Source organism: Sceloporus occidentalis, unplaced genomic scaffold (genome assembly GCF_023333645.1).
Source record: "Sceloporus occidentalis isolate IW3139 unplaced genomic scaffold, rSceOcc1.0.p SCAF_31, whole genome shotgun sequence".
In the NCBI taxonomy this organism is placed as follows: domain Eukaryota; kingdom Metazoa; phylum Chordata; class Lepidosauria; order Squamata; family Phrynosomatidae; genus Sceloporus; species Sceloporus occidentalis.
In genome coordinates this window covers 91,797-110,062 of record NW_028317011.1, presented here as the reverse complement: position 1 = coordinate 110,062, position 18,266 = coordinate 91,797, and the positions used below count along the sequence as shown (strand labels likewise).

The following is an 18,266-nucleotide window of genomic DNA, read 5'->3' as shown; positions in this document are numbered from 1 at the left end:
TCAGAGTAACACACAACGGAAGAAACTGCTTTTCTTGGATGACTTCTCAGTGATTTTAACGGGACCGCCTCCGCTGGGCGAGCTGCTTTCATTCTGCAACAGTAGAGATAACAAAAAGACAGTTAAAAGAATCAAAATGATACTTACACCAAGCTTCTTCTAAACCCCAAACACAGGGATCCTTGTAAATGGTGGGTGCCAGATTAAAGGAGTCATTTTTTGGTTACTTTAATTCTAGTAGACTACATGCCTCTCCAATCTTTGGGTCATTGTGCCATTTAAGTGTCAGCACAGTTAAATCAAAAACCTTGCCACTGCACGAGAACTTCAAGGCGCACAGACAAGCAGTAAAGAGTGTTGTTTCTGAGAGAAGTAGTGCTCGTTTAGGTAAAACATCTGGGAATTACCAAATCTTTAAATTTCAGTACCTCCAAGCCCAGTGTATACATAAGATAAACATTTCCTTCTGGTTAATAAATACACACCATTTTTCTGTTAAGCTTTGTCATGATGTCTCGTCCAAGCGTGAAAAATGCCTGAAGGGGGGGGAAATTAAGCAATTTATGAAGACATGGATATGAAATATACATGAAGACAGCAAGTAATACAGTGCTATAAAATAGATTTGATTAGTAGAATAACGCTCACACTTTAATCCATGTACATGACAGGGTACTTTTACATAATCATAACTAGAGAGTTCATTATCCAAACAAATGTATTCAAGAAAGTTTAACATCCCTTACCTCTTCCACATTGATGCTGGACTTTGCGCTGGTCTCAAGGAATTTTATCCCATAATCAATGGCAAGCTAAGATCAAAGACAAAACACATTCAAAATGTTCAGATTATGTCATCATACATTCTCAATAAGGGATAAACTGATAATTTATAATGGGGAGTTGGGAAGAACCAAGAAGTCGTCACTGTGGTGGCAGGGTAATGAGTGGTCAGATGGATGGCAGCTGTTACCTTCTCCCCTCTCTCTCGTGATACTTGTCTCTTGTCATTCATGTCACATTTATTGCCAAGAATCATCCGCTCTACATCCGAGGAGGCATGCTGGGAGAAGAGGAGTCAAACACATAAGTAGCTGTGTTAAATCATGGAAAGTAACCACTTGGTTGTGTACACAAAAACAACAATTTAGGAAGGATGGCTTATGGGAACAATGGAGGCAAAATTCTCTAAGGATAAATTATGTGTCTGTGTACCATCTTGCATATGCTATGTGTAGTGCTACCGTTGTACCCAACCTACACACACCAACTACTACTCTGCTATTCTAGCCCATAAACCCCAAAGACAGGTCTATATAAAATTATGGAGGTTAATGTACCGCTGGTAATTGAAAATCAGCTGTCCCAGACTGGCACTGAAACATATAGTGGCAGTAATCAGAATTTTATCTCAGACAGGAGGCTCCTATTATGCTTATACTTTCTTTACTACTCACAGCAGCAAAATGGTTAATAAACAGGTTAGGTAGAGAAGAAAAAATGACAACCAAACATGACAGGAACAATATGCTGAGAACCAATAATATGAATAGATAGGTATAAAACAGGTGTAATCAATTAGTCCCTCCTCTTTCTTTGCTGCTCCTTCGGAGAGTTAAGTATCTTGTCACTGTGCTCCTCAATATTACTCTTATTTTGCACATATTTGATATATATATATTTAATATATTTTATTTTAATTGTGTACTTAATTCATGGTTTATCTCCCTTATTCAATTTATACAGGAGGTAACTCATTATTCAAACCATACAGCCCATACAGCTTACACAATTTGCAGCATGTTTTGCCAGGGCTGCTTACTCCCTCTCCGGTCTGATCCTGCATTGTTTTAACACAGCGGTTAGACCAACATCTATTCTACCTTGCCCTGCATTCATATCTCCTGGTCTTTCTCCTTGCAGTGGCCATTTTCATGCCGTTTGCTTCTCCTTTCTAGGCTCCTCTGCGTCACGTGACGTATGAACCCCCCCCCCCCGCGAGATTACCTCAGTTGGTGCCCAGCTGACTCGCATTCCCGCCCACTCCCTCAGAGCTATCAAGTTCTTTAGCTGAGTAACATACATTGTTGCAGTTTGCTCAATCCTGTGACACAATTTACACACAGTGTTTATTTACCTTAAATATTATCTACACTAATTCATTTACCATGGCTAACAAGGAGCTATCTAAGAAATCTGTTTCTGAGGCTGTTAAACATACCACAGGTACTGTTATTTCTGAAGGCCCTTTCTCTAATACTGCTGACCAGTCTCTGAATACTTCTGTGTCCAATGCCATTATTACGGCTATGACTTCAATGCAAGAAGTCTTTTCTAAATCCATGGAGTCAGCCATCTCCATAGCCAGAGAGAGGCACAGAGAGTTTATAACCCCTGAGGTCTTTTGGTCACCTGAGGAATCTTCCCGTGAGTTGGCCCAAGGGTTTTCTAAGTCAAAAAAGGCATCCCATAAGAGGAAACATTGCCTGGAAAGCCCAGAAAATAAATCCAAACGTTCCAAAGGGCCATCTAAAGAAAAGGAACGTGATTTTACCTCAGAAAAGCTGTCACACCACAGCTATAAAAAGTCACACTCTAAACCCTCTGCCCGTGAGGAAGATAAACGGGATAAAAAAGCGTACAGGCGTAAACCTGACTCTAACACTACCTCCTCCAATGATTCCTCCAATGATTCCTCAGACTCGGATGCAAAGTCCTATGAGACTATAGATGAGGTATATTCAGACTCATTATCTGATTTACAGGAGGAGGTTGCAACAACTGATAATTCAGAAAATGTTGCATGTGATGCCAAAGGCAAGCCCTTCTTTGACCCAGGGCACATTAAACATCCCCGCTCATCGGAATGGACACCTTCCTCCCATTTGGCTCACTATATGGAGACATGGCTCAGGAAATCAATGGACAAATCAACCAGAAACAAGCTTCGCGCAGAGTGCCCCAGACCCACACTTTCCAACAAAGTGTCACTGACACCTGAAATAGACCCGACTATTTTACAATACCTCATTAAATCAGGGAAGAACCCCAAGAAAGGTCTAGATAGGTCTATGAGGTCCTGTCAGGATAAATTCTTAGATATCCTTGGTCCTCTTGCTAAGATCTGTGAATTGGCAGAGGAATCGGCAAACACAGGAATCCCGGTGGACACCGAAATCCTAAGAGGCTGGGCACAAAGAGCAATTTGTTTCTTTGGAAACGCCAATACTGCTATGGCCAGTGAACGGAGGCGCTCTATACTCCTAAAGATGGACCCACTGCTAATGAACATTGCCCATAAGGAACCAGGTCCATCAGCCGATGGCTGTTTATTCGGCGAGGCGTTCATTAAGGAAATCAGCAAATATGTGGGCATCTTTTCTACATTGGACAAAGCTAAACTGTCCTTGAACAAATCCTTCTCCCAAAAGGTTTTTGGGAAGGCTGGGAAAGGCAGGGGCCGCTTTCCCAGCCACAGCTCTCACGCCAGACAATATTTCAAAGGCTCTATCTCAGACAAATACAGACCACAATCAGACCATCGAAATTCCTCCCCATTATTCCCTTCTAGAGGAAGACAATGGAAACCTAGGGGACAACGCGGATTCCAGAGATCCCGTGGCTATTCAGGTGAGATTCAATCATTCCCCTTCTTCCCCAACAAACTTAGGGGGCAGATTAGCCCTTTTTTCCCACATTTGGAACACCATAACTTTAGATCCTTGGGTACTCAATACCATCACGGGGTACAAAATAGATTTTGTGTCCCTTCCTATTCAGTCATCCCTTCCTTTCCCAATACATTTTTCCCTAGCAGATCAGTCTCTCATCCAGATAGAAATCTCAGATCTAATCAACAAAAACGCCATCATCCCAGCTCCCCACAACTCAATGGGTTTCCTCAGCAATCTTTTTCTTGTGAAAAAGAAAGATGGAGGTTACCGACCAGTAATAAATTTACGACATCTAAACAACTATGTCCGCTATCAACATTTCAAAATGGAGGGAATACATTTCCTTCGGGACCTCTTACTAAAAGACGATTGGATGATAAAAATAGATTTAAAAGACGCATATTTAACAGTCCCCATTCATCCGGACCATCAGAAATACCTTCAATTCCTCTGGAAAGGCCAAAGGTGGCAATTCACATGCCTTCCATTTGGCCTTTCTTCAGCACCTTGGTGCTTCACAAAGATTCTAAAACCTGTAATCGCACTCCTCAGGAGTCGGGGAGTGAGGCTTATCATCTATTTAGACGACATTCTTGTAATGTCACAAAACCTCGATTCCGTACATGTCCACATGACCTGGACTTTATCCATTCTGACGGATCTAGGTTTTATTATCAACGAACAGAAATCTATCCTACTCCCTTCGCAAGAAATAGAATTCTTAGGTTTTGTTATCAATTCCATGGAAGCTACTCTCAGCCTTCCTTCAAAGAAATTAAAAATCATCCGCAAAGAAATCAAATCTGTTCTCAACAGACAACTTATCTCTATCAGATCACTAGCCCGCATAGTAGGCCTCTTATCAGCTTCTGTACAAGCCATATTCCCAGCTCCTCTTCATTACCGAGCTCTTCAACGTCTCAAGGCGAAACACTTGAGAGAAGGGCTAGGGTATTCAGACGAAATCCCTCTCAACTCAGATGCCAGAGAAGAACTTCTTTGGTGGCTTCATCAATTACAATCCTGGAACGGGAGAGCGATTTTTCGGATCCTTTCCCGACATTGTTATAGAATCAGATGCCAGTCTCCTTGGCTGGGGTGCTCGTTGCGGAACTTCTTCAACTGGAGGGAAATGGTCTTCTATGGAGTCCAACATGCATATCAACTATCTGGAATTGTTGGCAGGCTCCTTCGCTCTGAAGAGTTTCGTCAAACACAAGACCAACTGCTGTGTCCTACTCAGGATGGACAATGTGACAGCAGTTCAATACATCAACAAATTGGGAGGCACGAGATCGAAACCTTTAGCAGATTTAGCCAAACAATTTTGGCATTTCTGTCTAGACAACAATATTTCTCTGAAGGCAGAATACCTCCCTGGCTTATCCAATACTATCGCAGACTGGAATTCCCGATTCCTTGTCGATTACAGCGATTGGCAACTCCATCATTCAACATTCCAAAAGATTATCTCCCTATGGGGTCCCCTTCAGATGGACCTCTTTGCTTCACGCCTCAACCGCCAACTGCAACACTTCTTCAGTTGGCGTCCAGACCCGGAGGCTCTAGGAACAGATGCTTTCCTCCAGACATGGCCACCAGGGACCAACTATGCGTTCCCTCCATTTGTGATGATATCCCGAGTTCTCCTCCAAGTCTCGGTTCAGAAACACCCCCTAGTTCTGATAACCCCTTGGTGGCCTGCCCAACCATGGTTTCCACAACTCCTGAGCATGATTGTAGACTTCCCGAGGATCCTCCCAAACTTCCGATCGATCCTTTCCGACCCGCTAGGGAACCCTCACCCTCTCATCCTATCCAACCAACTGACCCTTGTCGCCTGGTTGATTTCGGGGCATTCGGATCTAATCCAGAATTTTCGATCTCAACTCAAAAATTACTATCCGAGGCATGGGCTCCAGGTACCAGATCTAATTACAGATCAGCCTGGAAACTTTGGATTCATTGGTGCTTACAACGGGATTTGGATCCCGTTCAAGCATCTCTCTCCCACATACTAAATTTCCTCTCCTTCCAATTCGATGCAGGTAAAGCTTACCGTACCATCAACCTTTATCGTTCAGCTATCTCAGCAAACCACCCTCCCATTGACCACCTCCATGTAGGCAAACATCCTCTCATATGCAAATTACTCAGGGGTATCAGACTAACCAGACCCCCTCTACCTAAATACACTGACACATGGGACGTAAATTTGGTTTTTCAACTATTATCTAATTGGGATGATAACCCTGATTTATCCCTGAAAATGCTGTCTTGTAAATTAACTATGTTACTGTGTCTTATATCTTTTAAAAGAGTATCTGATGTTAAATCTCTAGACTTATCATTTAGATCTTTTTCTCCAGATGGAGTTTCATTTAACATTGTTAAACGTACCAAGACTAACCTTAGAACTATTTTCTATCCAAATTTCCCAGACCATCCCAAATTATGTGTAGTTCGTTGCTTACAAACTTACGAACAAAAGACGCTTCCATTTAGATCTCCTACATCCACTCAATTACTTATTTCATACTGTAAACCTCACCTTCCAGTATCCTCCGCCACCTTAGCCAGGTGGGTGAGGTATGTCATGTCCTCTGCAGGCATTGACATCTCCATATTTGGTGCACACTCTTCTAGGGGCGCTATGTCTACCAAGACTTTCCAGGCAGGAGGCTCTCTATTAGTCATTCTTAAAGCTGCCGACTGGTCATCGGAATCTACATTTAAATCCTTTTATTTTAGACCCACTTCTCATGTTTCTAGGACTGTGTTATGATTAGTACTTATGCTTTAAACTAGCATAATAGGAGCCTCCTGTCTGAGATAAAATTACAGATTTTCCTAGCCTAGGCGTCAGAAAATATAGATTTTATTAAAGACAGGAGGCGACTATTATCCCTCCCTTAACCCACCCTTTGCTCTCTCTTTCAGCCTAATCGTTTATTCCGTTACACCGTTATGATTTCATCGTTCCTCTTCAAGAATTCATAGTTCCAGTTCTTCGTTCCAGAATTCCTATGGTTATTTCATCGTTCCAAGTTCTAATACACCGTCGCAGCACGAAAGAGGAGGGACTAATTGATTACACCTGTTTTATACCTATCTATTCATATTATTGGTTCTCAGCATATTGTTCCTGTCATGTTTGGTTGTCATTTTTTCTTCTCTACCTAACCTGTTTATTAACCATTTTGCTGCTGTGAGTAGTAAAGAAAGTATAAGCATAATAGTCGCCTCCTGTCTTTAATAAAATCTATATTTTCTGACGCCTAGGCTAGGAAAATCTGTAATTGTTCCACATATCCTGGGAAAGAAATTACCTTAAATAAATTTTTAAATGAGATTTTAACTTTTGGCAAAAAATATTTTAATGTATTTTTTGAGCTCAGATAGACAACAAATGACTTGTTTAGTTTTCTTCCCCCATTATCCAGCCTGCTACATAAGCATCTATTGCAGGTGGCTACAGCCACACCGATACACACATCACAGCTTAACCCACACTTACTTCTTCTATGTTTCTTATCCAGTTTTTTATGTTGTCAAATGACTTTTCGTTGGTTATATCATACACCAACATGATGCCCTGAAAGTATGAGAGAGAAAAATCAATTTATATATCACCCAAATGTGTGCAATATGTTGGATAATGAGGGTTACATCAGTAATGAGGTCAGTATTATAGAGTTACACAGATGCATTAGATGAGCAGGGTTGCATTTACATTAACCCCTTAATGACAAAGCCTGTACATGTACGGGTTAAAAATCCATTGTTTTCAATGGGTGTAGGGACCGCCCATTGTCCGTAAGGGGTTAATTGAGACCTTGGGTAAACCAACAACCCCCCATATAAATGTGGGTATGGATAAGGATAGTCTATATAGTGAAGTAAGAAGATATATAGGTGGTGGTAATAGTGAAAGACATGAGGAATTATAAAATGTTTACCATTGCCCCTCTGTAATACGCAGTAGTGATCGTACGAAATCGCTCTTGCCCTGCTGTGTCCCTGAAAACAACAAATATGAATTCAGAGTTTTTGGAGTACAGACATTATGAACAGATGCAATCTGAAAAGGGGAACATTGAACATACCATTTCCTTTTATTTCAAGTTATGTAGGATGAAGGGGACAGAAATATCATGTGGTTTAGAGACAAAACAAATGTCTGTTTGCATATTTGTAAGTTCCCAAGCTTACAGCCAGAGGTGCTCTTGCCTTTGCACGACATTGAGCTGTAAAACACCTTATACCTGCATAGCTCAGTTAGGGGACAACAGAAGTCATACTATGCAGGTCAGAGTTCCTTAACGTGCTCACTCGTTCATAATGCATAGTAAAGAGGGTTCTTTGAAATTGTAACTGCATTTTATAAAGAATAAAAAAAACAAAAAGAAAACCTAAATTTATATATATCCAGAAACAACAATTGCACACCAAACACCACTATTCTGCCCGGTGCCAAGTAGCTGCAGCAGTGAATCATATAATATCCAACAATAGTTACCGGCACTCCAGGGACTTCTCCAAATAACTACACGAAAAACTCCGGTTTTCTGGTCACCGTTTCAGTCTATTTATTGTAGACTTTCATCAGGACATCAAATAGACTGAAACGTTTACTAGAAAACCGGGGTTTTTCGTGTAGTGATTTGGAGAAGTCCCTGGAGTGCCGGTAACTATTGTTCGATATATATATATATATATATATATATATAAATATATATATAAATAAACACAACTGTATATGACTTCAAATTGTCACATTCAGTACAGAAAGACGTAACGATACTCTTCCAATATTTGTTACTAGAACCCATTTCATGTTTTAAACATTAAGTAAGCATCTAACTCAGGGGTGGGCAATTAATTTTCCCATGGGGCCACATGAGAAATTGGAATGGTTTTAGAGGGCCAGACCTCTACAAACTACAAACTCCGAAGCCTTGTCCATTTTGTTAACTTATGTGCTGTTTAATAAAGTTATTCAAGCCTACGTCATTGGTAGAGGTGCTTGAATAAGTAAGGCCTGAATAACTATTAGCACAGCACAGAAGTGAACAAAATGAACAAGGCTTCGGAGTGCATACCGTATTTTTCGCTCTATAAGACGCACCTGCTGATAAGACGCACCTAGATTTTAGAGGAGAAAAAAAAGGAAAAAATATTTTGAGCTAAAAAATGGGCTAAAATATTTATTACAATAACTGAATAAGCCATGAACACAGTAAGACACACGCAGTAAGACACACACAGACACAGTAAGACACACACAGACACAGTGAGACACACACAGACACAGTAAGATACACACAGACACAGTGAGACACACACAGACACAGTAAGACACACACAGACACAGTGAGACACACACAGACACAGTGAGACACACACAGACACAGTAAGACACACACAGACACAGTAAGACACACACAGACACAGTGAGACACACACAGACACAGTAAGACACACACACAGTAAGACACACACAGACACAGTGAGACACACACAGACACAGTGAGACACACACAGACACAGTGAGACACACACAGACACAGTAAGACACACACAGACACAGTAAGATACACACACACAGTAAGACACACACACACAAACACAGTAAGACACCCCTCCCTAACCCCCCTTCTCAGTATCTCCCCTCTAACTCCCTAACCCCCCCTTCTCAGTATCTCCCCTCTAACTCCCTAACCCCCCCTTCTCAGGATCTCCCCCCCCGCCCCGGTCACTTACCTTAAACTCCTGTGTTGGAAGCGTGAGGCGTTTGTCTCGGGTGCCGGCGCTTCACTGCTGATCGCCGGCGTCTGACGTCATATGCCGGCACCCGAGACAAACGCTTCCAACACAGGAGTTTAAGGTAAGTGACCGGGGCGGGGGGGGGGGACACCGGACTCATTGGTGAGTCACCAGGACACTCCTTGCGGGCCGGTCCGAGCTATTCAGCGGGCCGGATGTGGCCCGCGGGCCGTGCTTTGCCCAGGTCTGATCTAACTGAACAGCTGGGGAATTGTGTAATAAAACAAGGGGGGGGGGGGCATGGATATGCTTGGCAATTGGTGAAATCTCAGAGCACTTTCAAAGAGAAGTTTCCAAAAGTGAATCCACAAGTTTAACTTGTTCTAAAGGCTATGTTAAGTAAATCTTGCCTTGTTATATAATACACACAGGGTATGTTGAATAAACCTGTAGGCAAAGGGTCCACTTCAAACTGTTGAAGCTCTGAATTTATGGCATGGCTTCCTGCTCTCTTCCTCTGAAACTCACTCCCTTCCTGAACTTTTGCTGAATCTTGTAAACTTCTCACATTTGTAGTACTGTCAATCCCTTCTTTGCTCTAAGATATAGAACTTACGTTTTCATGTGTTTTGGCATTTTTTATTATTTTGCTCACTTTCCAGGGCAAGCTATCAGAGATGCATTAGTGTACTTGTTTTAAATTACGATAGCCAGGGTGGAAATATGGCATCTATTTCCTCAACGGGATGAGACGTAACCTTGCTGATGAGTCTTTACAAATATGTTTACATAGTAGGAGCAGTTATTGACTGCAAGCACACTATATGCAGTTACCTAGAGAACTAGCACTTCTGTGTTCCATTACAAGTTCTGTAGTTCTTGCATTTCAATCAAACCTCATGATTATTTTTCTTGGTTGTTTTTAATAAAGCCATATATTTCAACTGCATAACTTCTGTTACTTAACACAGAAAAAAAAAATCTTAAACCAGCTTACCAAATCTGAAGCTTAATCTTCTTTCCGTCTAATTCTATGGTGCGGATCTTAAAGTCTATGCCTGGAAACATGGAAAATATTATCAAGTTAAATTCTGCAATACACAACTTCCCATGGCTTTATTATTGTGTGTGATATATTTTTTAAACTCCTTAAGTAACACTTTGGTATGCCCGATCCATAAACCTGAAAGGCTTGCAATAATGAAAATGTGTAGCTAAATGAATTCAGGCAATGAAGAATTTATAGCCCACCCCTGCCTAACACTTTCCAATATAAAAGTAATGTATGTAGAACAACTCCATGAGAAGAGCTTGGTTTAGGGGATAATCCAACAGCCGCAATGACACGGACTATATACTAGCATTGGCAGAGTTTTTAAGGCTACTATACCAGGAGAGGCCGGTGATGTATAAGCTGATTTTGTGTGTGGCTCAAAAGTTAAGTGCCCAGGGGCTCTCATGGGTCCTAATTTGCACCAGTACATGGGGGGAAAAAATTACAGAATCCCAGAGTGAGCTTGTGAAATGCCTTAATAGTATCCCTTAAGAAGGCCAATTGAGTGGAACAATTACACTGAACATGTGATAAATGGTTTATGAATAAATACATTTTGAATATTCTAGTGTCAAAGTGTTTAGATGCGGCTCATTCATTCAAATATTTCTTGTAATTCTGTCACACACACACACACTTCTTTTGTTTGGTACAGGAAGTGGCCTATATGCGTCACGGTGTATATAGAGACAAGCGACCACTTCCTGGAGTATACTGCTTTCACATACTAAATGCACAATCTGAATCAAACAACCAGGGTGTGTATTCCCATTATATGTAATGCACACATACAACAGAAAACCATCCAACAAACAATAGGAATTCATTAGCTTCTCTACTTTTAGATCTAAAACCCAATGGTTTATTCCCTGGGTGATAACATTTAGATGTTTTTTATATGTTGTATAATGACATACACAAAGCTGTACCAATATTGATGGGTTAAGTCAACGTGTGTATATTATCTGTTAATTTTATTAAAGCCATAACTGAGATTATAAACTAAATGTAAAGTTGTATCAGAGTTTGCAGGAGACTTGTGGTTTCAACTTCTTAACTTCACTGTTCACTATAGCCACCCACCCGAAAAACACTTCTGCTACAGGAAGAGCTTAGCTGGCACTTGTAATGTATGCAATGTATAGTCAAATCTGCGAGAGTTCTCCAAAAGTTTCCTCACACATTACTCAGGGAAAGCTCGTCCTTTGTAATGAATTGTGAAATGAGGGAGAGGACATTTCATTTCAATTCTCTCACAAACTCTCCTGCCAACTGTCTCTTTATTGAATAGACCCAGTTGGCTTCATAGGCCCCTGAAATTTGGAGAAAGCAGCGTGTAATACCTGGGTTGCCATTTTTAATCAATACCAGAGATTGAAGAATTCAAGAATGCACATTAAGATATCCTACAGAATACAGCACGTGTAAACTTTTACAATAACTTCTGTAGAAAAACAATTGGAGCAGGCAATTTATACTTCAGAAGTTACAAGCTTTTCAGCACCCCCTGCTTGCAGTCAGCAATCCCGCTGAGACAGTATCTGAGTGATTGACAGATGATCTTAACAGGTACTCTCTACCATTTGTGAGCCAAAACAAGTGACCTTCACTGTGGAAGCATCGAGAGAAGACGGTTCTGTCAGCCACCGGTCTTGGATTATAGGCTGAGATGCATAAGGACATCATCTGCACTTGTCTACATCCCTTTAGCTACATCTCAGTTCTCTGAAAATGCCATCAGGAAATGAAAGAGAACATTGACTTCTCGAACGGAAGATATTGTGAATGTTTACTAGTTCTTTATGCAAAATTCAAAAAGGGCAGACTAGTAAGAAGTCTATTAAAGATGAGAAAGTAATTTCCAAAGATAAGTGACACGTAATAGTAAAATAGAAAAAGACACGAGGCCACAGAGAAGCCTGCTAAGATAAAAATCATACAGCCCGGCAGGCCTCTAGAACTATCATCATTCTCCCTCTTTAAGAGTTGCCACAAGCTTATTCCCTATTGATTTGCAATTTATGGAGACTGAATAAAAAAATGACTCCTGTAAATTGAGGAATTTCAGTGGTCTGAGGTAGCAACCCCACCAAGCTTCCATTAAGAAAGCTTGAAGCACCCCTTTATACTCTGAGAATAAACAGAAATTCACAAGGAAATTTGGGGCTGTCAACCAGCCACTAAGGAGCGATTTTTGAATAAACAGGTCCCCCTGACGTCCTTTCACTGTTTGAACACTGCTTATTTGTGTACTAGGTCTACAATGCAGAGGGTCAATCTCTTATCGACCTTTCATAAGATGTGTGGCTGCATTAACTGGAGATACGTTTTTGAACTGACTATATAACGTTTTATCTGGATATCTTTCCTCAACGTTATACTGCAGACCTGAGACCAGCAGGCCACAGAGTTGACCATCTCCTCATGGACACAGACACTTGTCCGTGCCTATACACAAATATGGTACAACACACAGCATAGGAGTAAAATAAACGCAAGCTCCACTGTTAAACCCTAGGACAAGTAGCATATATGAACTGGTCTTTGTCTGTGGGACAGTCCCTCAAACGTGCTGGCTCAGCTACTGCTTAGCACATAAAAAGACTGAACTGTTATTGAGCGAGGGAAAGGAAAGACAGCTGTGACCCAAGGGGCATCTTGCTGGGGGTAGTGGATTCTGTAACCACAAGAAGCCAGACACACACAAAGCAAGCCCAGAATATCTTAATGTTTTGCTGCCCAAGGAGCCAGAAATACCTGGCCATTCCACACATTATTGAATTATCCTAGCAGAAAATAGGTTGGTAATCGATACACTAATGTGTATTCAAACACACTTGTTCAATCACACTAGGTTATAAGGTTTTAAAAGAAACACATTGTTATAGTGACACCCTATACTTCATAAGGCCATGTCTATATAACTTCAACCATAATGCAATTGGGATTGGGTTATTCCGAGAACATTTATGAAATGCAAGACCCATGACGTTGCACAAGGAGTACCCCAGCTTAGAAACAAATGGAAGTTCATAAGGGAAATGTACTCAGCTTATTTTAGCCTGTATCGAAAAGTCAAGGCCAGTGCTGGTAGTAACAGGAAGCTACCAAGCTTTGTACAAAACTTCCATTAACAAGCATTATAGGCTCCAACTGCCAGTCCTTCAGCAATGAATGCTATTATTTGATATCTGCTATGGGGGCAACTAGGGCGTCTGTTTACCTATGAAATGTTACGCTTTAGCCTATCATATGTGATAAAAATGCATAAAAAGGGATAATAAAAACCCAGAGTGAACTTTTCAATTCATAAATGGGATCTCGAGTGAGGAAGTGGGCTACAAGAAAGTGATCTTGAGGGCAACACTGGGAAACCCCACACGCATGCAATTCTCACTAAATGGGGAAATAGCTAAAGCAGCGCCATGAATACGTAAAAACCACACAATACGTATGAATGCTTGACAAGTGCATGTTTAGTCGGCAACAAAATGCCAATTTTAGAAGTATAGCCTGTAATGCCTACATATCAACAAAACAAAAAACCCAGAATGAAATCATGAGCTCTCAGGCAGGATGTGGGAGCTCGAACGTGTTTGATACCTTTTGATTTTCTCAAAGACTTAACCTATTGTTAAATGCAAACGCAATTATTGTCTGTTCCCAAAGCCTACTCACAAAGTAGAATGCTAGCTTACAGGAACAGCATGGCAATTAACACAGTACAGTAAGTGTGGGTGTATATGTAGCGTTACCATAGAGGGAGAGCTACAGTACAGTCATAATGAGTCATCGCACCACTTAACGGCTATACAAGCATACATGCAGCCTTATCCTATTGCGATCGTGAATAAAGGTGCCTAGAGGGTTACTGACATATGGCAGACTGTCTATCAAAAAATAGAAATATGAATAAAGCACTGTTTGGAGCAGTAAAATCTTTCAATTTGTATGTACCATTTTGGGTTTGTGGACTGGATTGTATGTTGGGCCACTACTCATTTGCGCACACATAGCTCAAATAAAGATCAATTATTCAGCATCTCGGCAAGTGAATGTTCAATCACATAGAAACAGAAGTAGTCATTTACAGACAGCATTACAGTCCAGCTTCATTTGATAGAATCCAACCATGCAGATCACAATAAAATAGCATAAAGAGTTGGGTATCGTGGATTATACCTTAGAAGCGATGAGTGGTGATTTGCTTAGGTGTGCACAATCCATTATTGGAAGTGTAACAGCGCACCACTTATTGCGGGATTACAACTAGTACTTTGAGGCCTCTTATTAGACCAACATAGAAGGGTCACATATGGACCAGATGGAGCGGAGAGGATACACATTCCGGCCATAGATAGAAATACGTAGCGGGATACTCAACCCAACACCACGCTCTTAACCAGCACCAGTCTATTTTGTTATAAGAATAGAAGATGCACCAAGGTACTAAGTGGTCGGGTAGTAAGGGCATTCGTAATATCAGACAGGGAATCATAATCTGCTCAGATGGGCAATTTCACTCTACCGAAGATGAAATGTTATGCAACAGGTGGCAGAACTACAGATATCACTTTTCTGTCCCAATGCTATCTTCTACTCCCACATAAGGTGGGTGACTAATACAAACATACTACTTACTTAAGTAAAAAAAAATTCTTTAAAAATCCATAATAGCCAGAGTACAAAGTTTAGATAACCATAATCAAAGCTGGTTACGTTAAATCAGATCTAGTACTTGTCTATGGTAGCCTAAGAGTAGTCCACTTCCGACGCTACAGAAAAGATATTTTGGAAGATGCTTCTTTGTTGATAGACAGTGCTTAATACGGACTTTATTAATATTACTGAACCAGAAATTGTATATTTGGTCTCTTATATGTATGTGCTTACATACCGTACTTTTCACTGGCAAACCCTAAACTTCATATTGACTACTTACTCAAATTACAGAACCACCATGACCACCATGGAGACCAAAGCTCTAAATGTGGAATGTTGTAGCAAAAAATAAAGCGAAGGTTCACAATGAAACAATCTGCAAAAGAACCATTCCTGTGTGTTTGAAAAGTGTTTCTAGCAAAACATCTAACAATAAAGGTCTGTTGTCATACAAATATCTGGCACCTCTGTCAACATTCAATCAAAACTGCCCTGTCCTAAAATAGTGTATGTATGTATGTATGTATATATATATATATATATATATATATATATATATATATATATATATATAAAAAGGGGAGATACTTCCTAAAAACGTACAGCAGCAACTCAGGAAGGACACCATCCAATGGTTGTACCATATATATATATATATATATATATATATATATATATATATATATATATATATATATCTCCACGAAGAGGCGCTTATACAATTGGGACCAAAAAATATCTGGCACATCCGTCAAAGTGACAGCTTTAACTGACACATCTCAGCTTCACATGCTTCTAAAACAAACTGAATTAACCAGCGGTACAGGATAGCCGATAGGTCAAACACCACCAGCATTTTATTATGACCTCCGTGTGTAAAGAAGGACACCAGCCTTTAGCACTAAGGTTCTGAAAGTCATCCCTCGGGTGCAGAATCACTCTCTCTTTACATAAGCACAGACAGGCTTATCCATAAGGATCAACGAGGAGATTCTGCAATGGAGCGGTTTGTACGGACCTATAGAAAAGTGACCTATATCACCCAAAATGTATTTAGCATGCCATCATCCCAACTTCTGACAGTGTCGGCGTTCTCCATGACGGTCTTTACTCAGCTACTGGTAATACAAACTGCTGCGCGTTGTCACTTGATTTTTGGTGGGGAAGTCATGACATTCGGTAGACTGAATAAATTACATTAGTTTACAAAAAGTTACCAGCAAGAGGAAGGCTGGAGATTTGGAAAAGTAAAATCATAAAAAAGGAGTTGACACAGTTCCATAATTTAGGATGGCTGAATAGACTTCTACCTACACATACACCGTATAAGTTTCCGCTCCTGCGGCTACACAGAGAAGCGTATGACAGGAAGCAATACGAGGCTAGTGGTCAGAAATAGCAGAAGAACTTCATACATGCGGAGCTCGGGGGAATTCCAAAAGAACCCACCTCATATGCAGTGAGAATGCCCGGTGGCTACAAGGACAGGAGAAACCAACTGGGCAACAGCACCAAAACACAAGGGACAGTAAGAGCGATGTGACCAATGAAGGAGGGAGCGAGGAACTTCCTCTGAGTAACTGGAGACTGCAGCGGAGACGGGGCTGTGGTGACCGGGGAGCCGGTGCCTGCTAAGCATAGAGCACTACGGGCAGGGGGTGTCTAGGCGGCTATGGACCATAATGAGCGCTATATCCAAGTGATGGGGATAGACATTTCCTACGCAGGGTATAAGTAGCCGGTGGGTGTGGCAAAGGGACTGACCGATTGTTGAGATGAACGTTGTGTTGAAGGCGTCTTCACTAAACCTGAAAAGCAGGCATGTCTTCCCCACTCCGCTGTCTCCGATCAGCAGCAGCTTGAACAGGTAGTCGTACGTCTTCGCCATCTTTAGTCCTTCCTTCCAAGGTGCAGAAGCTACCACTGATCCGCGGGGATAACACAGACCAATAGGAACGAAGGAGAGGGGCCCACTGTTATCTACGTCATTCTTCCTTCCACTGTCCTGACCACTGGTAGGTTAGAGGCGGGACTTCGAAAACTAGCGTCACCCCGGAGACGGGTGACGCGCATACACGAACCTTTTCCTATTACCGCCATTCGCCCGGCAAAGGCAAGGGCGCACGGGAAATGTAGTTTTCTATTTATTATCTGGAGATAGCGCCGGACACTCCCTGCTCTTTTCTCCCTATTGGTCAATCACCACAAAGCTTCATGGGGGATGCAGTCATGTGGAGGGACTTTTTGAAACTAGTTTATTGGCCGCGTTTGGGTACCGCTTTGTGATACGTGAAATATAGTTTGCTGGGTTAACTTGATTCTCAGTTATGCTATTTTTTCGGCAGCAACTCTTGCTTCGTGTAAAATGGCCTCTTAGACAGGATGCGGATAGGTATTTGTTTATACCAGTTCCATCTCTCACAACCTATTTCAGATGTCCTGTCCCAGATAGAAAATCTCAAAAAAAGAACATCTGGCTCTGTTTGGCATCTGAGTATTCGGCGCCTTTTACTATAATGCTTACTGCAGGGCTCAACAAATTTGGTTTGGATCTAACAGCCAGCCAACAGATTTAGGAGCCGACTTTTTTTTTCTTTCCCAGTTTTCATTTTCACATATTACCCCCTAATATGCAGTTAAAGGCTGTTTATTGGGGTAATACCACATAAAACACACCTTTCTTCAGTCATGCACCACTTTGTATGGAACTGCATTTAACTGCATTCATGACAAGGGGTATTTTATACCATAAGTACTTGTTTGTTTAACCATTATTTTTACACTTGCACACACTAACACTATACAATAACAGACACACACATGCTAACCTCTAATGCTCACAAACTAACACACACTCTAACATACTACGTTCATGTACACACATACTAGCACCATACACTAATACACACACTGTATGCTGACATACACGCCCAGGCTAATCCCATACTGTAACATACACAACAACATACACGCTAACCCTATACTCGTAATACACATCCACATACTATCCAACAAACACAACCTGGCTAACACTATAAATATATAGATTTACACACGCTAACACTATGCACACATACAGGCTAAATCTGGCGCTACAATACAGTAGACAT

At 41.1% G+C, this 18,266-nt stretch overlaps 1 protein-coding gene across 1 annotated transcript; it reads right to left on the bottom strand.

The window, feature by feature from the left end:
• On the bottom strand, positions 1-18,266 carry LOC149298642 (ras-related protein Rab-8B-like). Its single transcript, XM_089487116.1, has 9 exons — positions 18,258-18,266; positions 16,921-17,044; positions 10,438-10,498; positions 7,634-7,694; positions 7,192-7,269; positions 974-1,063; positions 747-812; positions 486-536; positions 1-93 (listed from the first exon to the last, which is right to left on the bottom strand). The coding sequence occupies exons 1-9, from the start codon at positions 18,264-18,266 to the stop codon at positions 1-3; spliced, it is 633 nt and encodes a 210-aa protein (XP_089343242.1).